The sequence below is a fragment of the Xiphophorus couchianus genome, chromosome 1 (genome assembly GCF_001444195.1).
Source record: "Xiphophorus couchianus chromosome 1, X_couchianus-1.0, whole genome shotgun sequence".
Taxonomy (NCBI): Eukaryota; Metazoa; Chordata; class Actinopteri; order Cyprinodontiformes; family Poeciliidae; genus Xiphophorus; species Xiphophorus couchianus.
In genome coordinates, this window is record NC_040228.1 from 19,260,930 (window position 1) to 19,273,292 (window position 12,363).

General features: G+C 38.0%; 1 protein-coding gene across 1 annotated transcript in view; it reads left to right on the forward strand.

Annotated features, from left to right (window-relative positions):
• Positions 1–12,363, forward strand: part of LOC114147374 (metabotropic glutamate receptor 7-like) — a 110,072-nt gene that overhangs the window by 60,773 nt on the left and 36,936 nt on the right. Inside the window, exons 3-6 of the mRNA XM_028021876.1 lie at positions 1,997–2,132; positions 2,768–2,922; positions 5,610–5,747; positions 8,833–9,033. Coding sequence (XP_027877677.1) covers positions 1,997–2,132; positions 2,768–2,922; positions 5,610–5,747; positions 8,833–9,033 — 630 coding nt within the window. The remainder of the gene's footprint in view (positions 1–1,996; positions 2,133–2,767; positions 2,923–5,609; positions 5,748–8,832; positions 9,034–12,363) is intronic.

The following is a 12,363-nucleotide window of genomic DNA, read 5'->3' on the forward strand; positions in this document are numbered from 1 at the left end:
TTGTAAACCACCTTGTTGCTATGGTTACATCATAACAAATGAGCAAAGTATAAAAAGTGTTCGCAAAAATCCATCCAGCTGCACATCCAAAACCAGAGAGAACCAACATGTAAAAAAGCAATTTTTCCCACCAGAAACACAGGAACAAAAGTAAAAAATAAAAAAAGGAAAATATGAATGAAAATAACAGATACTCCAACATGCTTCCACATTGTAGCTGAAACTTAAGTGAAAGCAATTTATCATAGGGTAAAATTACAAATCCATACCACATCTTTCAGATTTCTATTTTAAAAGTCATTTTTAGACCAGGTATTATTTTACTTCAACTTCACAGCTATTGGGTCGGTCTATCAATAAAACAAACTGGAATTTGTGGCTATAGTGAGATGAAATAGAAAATGTAACAGATGTAATCATATTTGCAAAGCAATTTTCTTTTTGTATGTAGTACTTGTGAATGAATCCTACAAACAGAAAACAATCAGCCCAGAAATGGAAGTCGCGGCTTAATTCTTTGCATGGCTCAGAAAACAGAAACCTGGAAGTGCAGTCTCATATAGTGTGCACTCTGGCTTGAATTATCTGAACTCTCTGAGCTGAAACAGAGCCTTAGTGTTCATCCTCGGAGACTTTCAGCTTGGCCTTCCCTGCACAAATGACACAGAGCACATTTTCCTCATAACAAGTTACCACAAACCCTTAAGCAACGCCATAGCCACTGGCGGGAGATCCATTTTATGTTCAGTCTATTCCAGCTGGATAACAGCAGCCATCTGAGAAGCCTTTTGACACTTGCTGTGTCTTTTCTTACATCAAAAGAAAAAAAAAAAACACAACTTTGCTTGCTGATGCTAGAAAAAACACACATCTAAGAAAAGGTTCAACAGTTATCATTTTGTTTTCTCCTGCCTTAAGAAATGCCACAGAATAATCGTGACTGTGGATGTTTGATCTGCCAGCTAAAAGCTGTTTATATCAAAGTAATGAGCCTGAGGAGAGTGGCAATTAGGAGATCCCTTCCATATTCCTGTCTATTCAGGGAAACTCAAACTGAGAGGTTATTGGGTAGACTATTAAAATGCTTGAGTGGGAGAAATTTAATTGGTTTGGGTAAAGCTTTGCTGTTGACTCGGGACGAGCTGCTGCTTCAGTGTAGGCCTGCAGTAGTTAGTACATCCTTCTGTACAGGTTATCATATTATTTGTTTATCTCCAGCGCTCAAAAGGTTAGCTCGTCCTCCACATCTATAATTACCACATCACACGGGAACAGAACACAGTTTCAGGTTATTTTTGTGAAAGAGAGGATTTCACTCCTCTACCCAATAATGAGCTGTTGAGCGTCGCGACATCTGATGATCTGCTTAAATCAAAACGTGGAAATATGTACCGTGTTGAGAGCGGCGTGTGGCAATCAGCTCTCTCCATCCTGTACAAGCTCATCAGCGGTGACCTGTCTGAGAGTGATTTATCGTCTGTATTAATATCCTCTTTGTTTGCTATTGCCAGCTGGGCTATCTGATCGGTTCAGGTTTCAGTAAGAGATGTTTGATAATGACGTAAAATGAAAATTCAATGTCGAGCTGGTGTTTTCTTCTCAAATCCATAATATTAAATCTGTAGCTTTGCGTCCCAGTGGGTGTGGATTATTGGATTTGTAATAGCCGATGTGTTTGTTACTGTCTCTGTCTGTGAAATGATGCTGGCGCTCAGCAGGAAGGTTCACCATACATTAAGTGTTCGACTGCAGGCTGATGTGGTTTGGAGATCGTTGCCAAAATGTAAATGTATACACTGTAAGGATGTTGTTTAGACTCCGTAGAAGGCAGAGCAGCTTTATCAAAGTCCTTCTGTGTTTAGACTTGTTTTTCTTTCCATTTGGGAGAGATTTCCATGAAAAAGCCGCAGCTATTGTGACCTGAAGCTTTGAGAAACTGTGCACGAAGAGAATCCCAGGAGCCTACTCATTTGTACCTTCTTTCCCCATTCTAAAGGTGGAATCTGCATTGCCCAATCTTTGAAAATTCCCCACAACCCCAAGACGGAGGATTACGACAAAATCATCCAACAATTGCTGGAAACCCACAACGCACGGGCAATCATCATCTTCGCCAGTGAAGAAGACATACGGTGAGGAGCGCAGCGGCACAATCTGGAGTCATGCGTGTTTCTTGTGGCGTGCCGCTGAGTCGCCACGTTGGGGTGTTTTAATCTCTGAGCAGCAGGTTCTAAAAAAAGAGAAAGAAAGGAAAAAAGGCTAGAAGTGCAGTTTTAACAAGAGCATACTGCGTCTGGCTGCACAAACATACCTGCTACAAGACAAACATGGCTCAGAGGGGAAGCAGGGAATTCAGGTCGGAACAAAGCAGAGGAGATATTGTTTCATTTACAATAGCCCCTGAGTAATGTTTATATGTTGAAGCTCAGAATCAAACCTTTAACACATGTAAATTCTGAATAAAGAATCCAGAGGTGAAGTGCGAATGAAGAAAATAAGCGTGTCTGCCTGCAGACATATGCTGTGTTATTTAAATGTTACCATCTCTGCTATCCCCAGAACACATGCTGCAAAATAAGAACAGTAATAACTTTCTTTTGGCTTGTGCTCTAATGAGAAAAACCCCATCAGAGGCCTTTTATGTCCAAAGAGCTGCTTAAGGCTAGCTGTGTGCCTCAGTTTGATAAACACGAGATTGCACACCTTTCTTTCTCTCTTTATCTCTCCCTCTTTTTTTCTGCTAACAACCATATGGATGTTCTTGCAGAGGAGTTCTCAATGCCACCAAGAGGGCCAACCAGGTGGGCCATTTCCTGTGGATTGGATCAGACAGCTGGGGTTCCAAGAGCAGCCCGATCCACCAGCTGGAGGACGTAGCAGTGGGAGCAGTCACAATTCTGCCCAAACGCTCCTCCATTGAAGGTATCTGTATCAGGAACACCACAGGCTGCAATCTATGATTTTTAAATCTATGCCTTTCAAATATTTCCTTTGGGTTATATCTCTAACCCAAAAATATGCAAAATAGACATAATATGATGCATTATACATATAAAACTTGGTATTTACATATACTGTGTAAAAAGACATTTATTTTTCTCACTGCCTGACATGAAAACATCAGAATTATTTTTTTAGTTTTAAGAAAATCAGAGTGAGCAACATATTTATGGTGCATATGTAACATGAAACAGACCTGCAGTTTTTTCTAGAAATCAAGAGCGCACATGGGTGGCATTAAGGTTCTGCAAAGCTTTTTAGGTCATAAAATTGTTTCTGCATTTAAAAAAAAAATCTGCCCTGCTGCAGTTTGTGATATCACATTCACTAAACGGAGGCACAATTTAAGTAGGCACTGTATACTGCATAATACAGTACATGTTGTATTATGCAGCATATAATGGTGTGAGTGGTTGTATTTTACCACTCAACCATATTAACTGGAGATTCACTTATAGAACAGATTTATTTAACTTATTTTCTTTGAAGAATTAAAGAAAACTCATCTGATCCCCTTTAAAAAAAAGAGCTTTTTTTCCTCTTTTGAGTGTTTTAGGCTCCTCCTAATACCTCCTTGAGGTAATGCCACCCTGGGTTGTGTGTCATATTGCCCATATCTGAAATCACCACAACTAGTCCACCAGAGCTAGTTGCCTTTTCTTGCACCTTTAACCTACAACTTTGGTCATACAAGCATTTGACAAAAGTCTCTTTGACCCTTTTCTTACAAAAAATATAAGAGTTGAGTTAAAGTGAAGTAATTTTCAATGTATTTGATGGGCTCTTTGAATGTTTCTGTTTGTGGTTGTTTTGTATAAAAGCGTAGCCAATTTAATAAAAAAAAGGTTTTTGTTCATATTTTCTTTCATGCTCCAATGTTTTCATTTCTTATGCATTTACCTTACTGTTGCAAAACCCACTGGATCTATCCAGGTGTTTTTGGCTTATATAGCAGATCCATTTTGAAAAACTTATTTATCAGACATTTAGATTCAGTCAACTTATTTCAAGTTGATAAAACTCAAAGACTCAAAGGCAAGTTATTTAGAGTTCTGTTTCTCTCCTTTTGGTTATATTATACGAATATCACTTTTACCTTCCAGCGGTAATATTAAAAGATCTATTACTAATTTAAAGATTGTGTGAAGACATTGTTAACAGCTAACAAACAAAGACACGGATAATATTGAAAATCAGATGAGACTAATTTGTGTGCGTCACTCTTAGCAGCCACAGTAAACAGCCATCTTTTCTCAGTAAAAAAAAACACTGATCCGTACAGCTGTGAAAACAATACATTCTTGATAATTTAAGTTGAATGTCGAGGGACTAAAAAACATTCTAGATTAACATTTTTTTTTACTGACCTCCACAGATTCTGCTGCATATGTAATAATGCTTAAGTAGGCAATTTGTTAATATATATATATGTATATATGTCCCAATAACTCTTGACAGTCCTCAGAGAAAAATTATAACCTTGATGGGTTTGGAGTGATAAGACTAAAAACCACTTTGGATAAGAGGAGCTCTCCTTTTTATATTTAACCATAAAACCAGATAATTTAAATGGCTTAGTGTGAGGGACTGATTTTACTTTCTTAAAAAGCAACATTGGTGATGGATTTAGACTGTCAAAACAGGTGCATGATAGAAGTCTGTAAAAGCTTTAATTTCTATTTTTTTTCTATCATATTCTTAACAGTTTTTTTTTTGTGGTTTTTTTTGTGGACTAAATTTCTACCCACATGCAAAATGAAGCAAATGAGGATACTGTAGATCTGCATTTTCAGGGATTATGCAAAATTCAAAGCTTAAATGGAACATTCCCAGCCTGTTCTATCTATTTTAAGCTCTGGTCTGTGTCACTGTCCATACAGACACTCGTAATCATAAAAGAAAGCCTAATTTTTATGAAGCATTTGGTCATTAGGAGACGTCTAGCCAAATGCAAAATGAGAAAATGTTCACTGTGTAGGCATGGAAGACATTAGCTATCCACCATGCATCATTGATGGACTGTTGAAATTAACATCAGGAGAATCATTTAGCTTCAGTGAACCATTTCCACCTTTTCCACCAGCTGGTTTGACTGGATAAGAGTGAAATTCAGATTACTTTTTACTCTGAAAATTGTTGGTTGAGCAGTTAAAGAATAAAGAACAATGGCAACAAAAAACACACTGTAGCACATTTAGCCGTGAGGTGTGCTGAATATTTTTGCTGAACAAGGTTGGGCGTAATTTCACAAAAAACTGTCTGTTAAAGAAAATTTTACAAAGTAGGAAAACCTGTTCAGCACCTTCAAGCTTCAGGCAACAGGCTGAGGCACTACTTAGAAAGTTTGCGTTATTTATAATGCATCCTGTTTCTTAATTAATGTAATTTCCTAGATGAAAGTTGTGATTAAAGTTCTATGGGGCTTCAGCGGAAAAGGATCCGCCATGGTCAAAATTTGATGAGGAAGTGCTTGCAAGGGCTTTTTCCAACACCTAGCGGCGAGCTGTGCACCCCTGCTACCACCACAGTTTTTACTTTATTTCCTCCAGGTCAGAATTGGCTGATAATTGGTCCGGAACTGAGCCTTTCTTCTCTTTCCTCTATTCCAGGATTTGATGAATACTTTACTGGCCTCACCCTGGAGAACAATCGCAGGAATGTGTGGTTTGCGGAGTTTTGGGAGGAAAACTTTGACTGCCGGCTGCTCAGTGCTTCCAAAAGAGAGGACAGCAGCCGCAAATGTACAGGTACATGTGTTTAATGGCATGGAGTAATTAGGGAAATGAATCTGGGTTGGCATAAAGACTACGAGCAAATTCAACATTAGAAACCACAGACACTGGGGGCTGTTGTGGTTTGATTTTGATCATCTTGTCTAAGACCAGGTGTTGATACCCTGCGTGTGCTGGACAGTTAAGTTGTATGATTAGAATAATTAATGCTCTACATGTATTTGTCACACTGCTGTAGCAGACCATCTGCTCCTGGGTTTCATATCTCTCTGTTCCCCCTTAACCTTGACATCTCAGCACACACGGAGCCAGAGTATATTTTATTTAAAGCTGAAATTACAGGAGAATCTTCCCAAATCTGAATAAATTCCCTTCACAAAACCTGCTCCTGCAGTCTCTTTGGGTTTTATTAATGATAGTGTTGTTTCCAGTGGTGATGCATTCTCATGTTACCTAAACTGCACCTGCCAACAGTGTGACAGGCATTTCACTGCATGAATTATCTGCGTGGATGACGGCCGGCAATGTGGGATGCTGTATTAATCTTCCCTCCATACCTGATGACGGCAATAGCGCCTTGACACAAATTACAGTTTGCTGAAGGATTTTGTTTCCTTTAAAATCTCTTGTATGGTGTCTTTCATCATGTGTCAAAGACAATAGATGCTTTTCCACTTGCTGAACTCTGAGATGCCTTCTTGCAAAATGACAGTGAAACACTTTTCAATTTTTTTCCATAGATTGCTCTGAACACAGATGCACAAATGCAGAAATAGGTACTACTTTTTTAACCCGCACCCAAGCTGAAATGCATGCTTTTTAATAAACCAAGACCTCATCAAAAAGTTGACATATTTCACAGATTAATTTAAAAAATATAACTTTTTTTTATTATATACAGTTTGATACACAAAGCATTATATTTCAATTGGTTTTTTTTAAAATATTAATTTCAAGGAATTTGTATGAGCTTTTGGAATCACACATACATTCAAATTACTTTACATTATAGCTACATTCCCACATTGATGTGCAGATTGGTAAATCAGCTTCTGGTTATAAGAAAACTACTCTTCTCACCGAGCCGCAGTTGGCCACTAATGAAAACCTGAAGTAACTTAGAAAATTTCAACATTACATATTTGCCTACTAAGAAGTATGCCAATGTACTGTACAGTATGCTCTCAATTATTGGCTGGGGCTCCTTTTGTGAGCAGGCTTTGGCTCGGGTTGCTTTAACAATGACCTTCAGCTGATCTGTTTTGTTGGGCCTGGTGTCCTTCCTCTTCCTCTTGAAAACCTACTGTCGAAAACAGCGTCTTCAGAAAGTTTATCAGCAAGGGAACGCATGAAGTACTCATGGATGTCTTGTTAGATGCTAACTTTTGACTTGGGGATATAGTGGACCAACAGCAGCGAATGACATGACTCCCCAAATTCCCACTTACTGTTAAAATTTTACTCTGGACCTCAATCAAGAGGGATACAGCTCCTCTCTACTGCTCCTCGAAACCCTGGGACCTTGATTTCCAAATGAGATTTGTAAAAAGTACTGTAATCTGAAAACAGGACTTTGGTTTACTGTCCAATAGCCCCAGGCTTTTTAGCCCATGAAGGATGCTCCTCTGGCTCCAGACTGGCCTAACACAGAGAAAGCAATAGTTGTAGCCCATATCCTTAGGATATGGGCTACAACCCATATCAAAACCTACAACCTAAGGTTTAAGAACCGTAGGTTCTTAAAGTACTGACTATGTAGTCCATACTTTATGAGTCTCCAAGCAAACTCTTGACGGAGGTTTGCTGCACAACCAACTCAAAGGCTACACTTATCCTTATTGCTTGTGTGGCTTTTTCCTTCCACTTAATTTTCTATGCAATTCTTGTGAACTAAGAGGTTTTTTTTTTATCAATTACCTTCTGTGGCTTATCTTTCTTCTGGAAGGTACAGATGGCTTTCTGCTAGACAGTTATAGTCAGAACTCTTCATCATGACCATATAATATTTTTCATTTTCCAAGGCACTGAATTTTGAGTAAGGTCTGAGTTTAATCTCTGTAATCTGTGCGGCTCAGTTTTTGTATATGTATCAAGGAAATAAATCAACTTTCTTAGCATATTCTCATTTATTGAAAGAAACCAGTAATCCAGAATATGAAAACTCTAGCAAGAGGGATTTTCATTCGAGGTCTGTTCACTGAACTCCTTATGTGAAGCTTAGAAAAATCAAAAAGGTTATGTGTGGGCTGAGATGTATGTTAAGATCTGAAAAAATGTACTGAAATGTCAGCGCAGATTCCTTTCAAGCTCATTTCTTTTCAAAAAAGTCTCCCACATTACTCTGTTTTTCTTATTAGCATGATTACTGAGCTCCTGCGGACAGCTACCACTGAGAAAATAATCTTTTTTATATTCTATTTTCTTGATGATGCATTCTTTTGGTAAGTGGGAGCTTGAAAATCATAATTACAATGATGATAATAACGATCACCATAAAATGTAATGGGGGTAGTTTTGTTACTATAATTTTTAGGCAGCCTTTGAAAACCAGATCTTACCCCCTGGAAAGTTCAACTTGCAACAAAAAACAAGAGGAGAGGTTGTGCATTAGATATTCAAAAAGCGTTCCAGCAGAATAAGGCAAAACCTTTACAGCAGCCCATAGTGAAAGGGCAGCGTGCGGCCAGGAGGATATAACGGAGCAGGAAACTAGTGTAGCAGAGTCTGTAACTAAAGTTCATGGTGATCTTCATCTCCTTTCAGATGGGACAAATGAGCTTCATTGTTGCCTGCCTATTACTTTGAAGCACATCCCAGTAATTCAGTCTGACTCTGCTGAATTTTTTCACAAACACTTTTTTCCCCTCACAGCTCTGCTTTAGAGCTGATATATCCCACTGGGGAATTAAACACGTCTTCTTATTTCCTATAACACATTGTCCCCTTTAGCTTGTAATTCCCTCAGAATCTAAACTGAACAAACAGCAGCAAATAGTTAATGAGGAGCTGGATAAAAACAGAAGCTGTCAGAGCTGATAGAATGTAAAGTTTAACAGCTTCTCGATGCATTCGGCTGAAAGCCGGCGTTTTCTTCCCACAGGCCAGGAGCGGATTGGGATCGACTCCAAGTATGAGCAGGAAGGGAAGGTGCAGTTTGTGATTGACGCTGTGTATGCTATGGCCCACGCTCTGCACAACATGCACAGAGACTTATGTCCCAATCATCCTGGCGTCTGTCCACAAATGGAGTCCACAGATGGGAAGATGCTGCTCAAGTACATACGCAACGCCAGCTTCAACGGTGAGTGACAAATTGTAAAAGTTTACTCATCAGATGTGCACAAACTATGAGGAAGAACAAAATTCACTTGCTTTTACTTAAGTAATTTAGGTTTTGATGACATTTAAACTGCATGTCCACCATAATAACCAAGTTAAAATAGAAATTTTAGCTACCCAGCTTTTAATATGACCACTGTAATTGAACTTCAGTCTTAAGAAACTTAAAAATATTATCCATCATGGGGTTTTAGGATTTTATGTGATGGACCAAAACAAAGTAGTACATAATTGTGAAAAAGAGAACAGAATAGATTTTTTTTTCTTATTATAATGTAAAAAATATGTGGTGTTTACTGTGATACAACTAAATAAAATCAATTTTTACCAGTTACTGTTAGAGTACATCCAAACAAAAAGCATCATGAAGACCAAGGAAAACATCAGGCAAGTCAAGAATAAAACTTTGGACAAGTTTGAATCAGGGCTTGGTAGAAAACAAAATGTGAAGTTTTTAACACCTCAAAGAGCACTGTTCCATCTGTCATCAGAAAATGGAAAAAAAAATGAAGGGCCCAAAAGCTACAAAGACATGTTCGTTGTCCATCTACCTAAGTTGGCAGGCCAGGCAAGAAGAGCATTTATCAGACTCATAGAGACCCAAGATGACCCTAGAGGAGCTGCAGAGATCCACAGATCAAGGAGTGGAATCACTTGATGACATCTCAGTCATACACTCTACAAATATGGTCTTCATGAAAGGGCGGCAAGACAACTAACAATGCACATTACTATGGAGAAATCTATGCCAAAAGGTGCAGTTGCAGCAAAATGTGGTTTTAAAAAGTATTGAGTCAAGAGGACTGAATACACATGTACTCTACACAATCACTTGGTAGCTATTTTAGTCGATGAAAATTATGGTTGTAATGTGAAAAGAGGTTAAAATGTTTGATGGAAGTAACTTTGAAAGAGACAGTATTTCTAAAAATGGTAATATACTGTTTCATCTGCCATTATATCCTGCACACTTGGCTCATTGCTACATCATCATTCATTTCAGGAGAAACACAAAAGACAAAAGAATGCACATAAGGGCCAGAGCAGTGGGAGATGATAAAAACCAGGACATAAAATTCCACATCCGTCATGTTTTATGTTCAATATGGCATAAAGAACAGTCAAGGCAAAGCAAAGAGAACACTTGCAGACAGTAGTCTACGACATGTTGCTCAAAAAACAATGCTTTTATACAAGCATGAATTTAAATGGCCACATGGTTTGCATGAACATAAAAAAGATTTTAAAAAAACCCAACCCAAAAGAAATCATAAAAATTAAAAAAACAGAATCAGTGACAACATGAGTATCTGAAGCATTCTCAAAGGAGAACATGGACAACATTCACACATAGAGAAATAGTGAACATGAGGAACAGGTGTCCTGATAACAAATTCAGGACAGATGCGACTCAGAGAATGGAAAGCAAAACAGACAAGGAAACAGATGCTATTCAAAAAAAAAACTTGATACAAACAAATAAGCAACCAAAAATAGCATTACTCATAGTCAGCAGAACAAAAAAGTTCTAGAAAACGAAAGAACCGTGACAGCACCCCCTCTCAGGGACGGCTCCCAGATGTCCGGAAAAAGAAAAATGAGTCCAGCCAAAAGTGGATGAAATGAGGTTAATGGGATAAAGAGCCCAACTGGAAACAACGATAAAGAAAAGATAAGTAGTTCAGAGAAGCAGCCCTGGGGCACTCCAGATAAGCAAAGCAGTTCAAAATTCCCTCAGCAACAGGAACATCAGCAGGAGTCAGAATGTGATGATGAATGACAATGATGAAGATGCACACCTAATTTTGTGATAAAGGCAAAACAACTGTAGAGCCAAAGACTGGGAAAAAAGAATTGGATACCATTAGATCCATTCAGCATTGGACCAATTCCTGCATTTACAGAACCAACTGGACTTAACAAAGGCATGGCTGCAGAGCCCTTTAGGAATGAATGTTTTCTGGGAGACAAAATCAGGTCACCTATGGTAGAGATATGCAAAAAGCCTTTAAGTAAAGATCATGTCTATTATAAGTTACTGAATGGCAAACTTATTGCCTCCATAACTATCCCTAATAAATAAATAAATAATATTTTCAACGTATAGATGGCTTTTTTGAGTTAATCTTAACGTATTAATTAATGACATTTGTCCATATTTACAGTCAAAGCAAAAACTTAACAAGTGGAACTGAGACAAACACAGCTGAATGAGAACATGCCACAATCCTTCCTCACCCAGGAGGATTATGAGGGATGTAAAAAAAAATCCCAAGGCTCACTGCTGCAATTAGTAGCATCTTGGGGTCTCCATAACCATCTTGAGACATTATCTACATGCCAAATGCATTTTTAGAGAACCCTTTGAGAAAATATCTTGGAGTTTGGGAAACATTATTGGGAATTACGTGAACATGTGATTTATTGTCAAATGAGAATAAGCCTTCTAACACTGTGATAGAACGGAAACCACTGTTATGCATTCTTAAGCATAGCAAAGGATCTGTGATATCGCAGGACTATTTCTAGTCTAATACCTGTGAAAGCTTTGAGTAATTTGAACACATGTTCTCTATAAAATATAGAGAACTCTATAAAATATAGAGTTCATGTGGCTCTAAATAAACATTGTTTAAATGTTTATTTAAATAAACATTTATGGTTCTCTGCCTGAAAACTGAAAATGGGTCTTCAACAAGTCTTACTGCATGACAATGATCCAAGATCCACAGCAAAATCAAGACAAAAATGGTTCAAAGAACAGAAAATATATCCTCTGTCATGGCCGTGACTGTCACCAGTGCTAACTCCTATAGAAAGCCTGAGGGGTTTGCTGAAGAGAAGAGATCGTATGAGAATGTCATATACTTTGGACAAGAAAGACTGTGAACAGAGAAATGGTCAAAGACCTTTCTCTCTGTGTGCTTCAACTACAGAAAATGTTACAGGAAAAAATGAAGTGCTGACCTACTGGCAAAGGAGAAAAGTACCAACAGCAGTGGTGTAGATAAGCGTGACTTTGGTCTTTTCGTAAAAAAAAAAAAAAATTAAAAAAAATTTAAAAAGTATTTTCATTACTTAATGTAGGACCTTTCCCCCCTTACCATCCATACTTTCAGAGGAGTGGGAATAAAGGAATTTAAATTGTTACAGGAAATGTTGAACAGTGGGGCAATGACCTATACACTACAAAAAGTATTAATAGGCCAGTGGCTCTGTCATCAGTGCATTCTTTTCAAAAGCTCGTTTAATTAGTACTGTTCTGCTTCACAGAAGAAGTATGCAAATAACT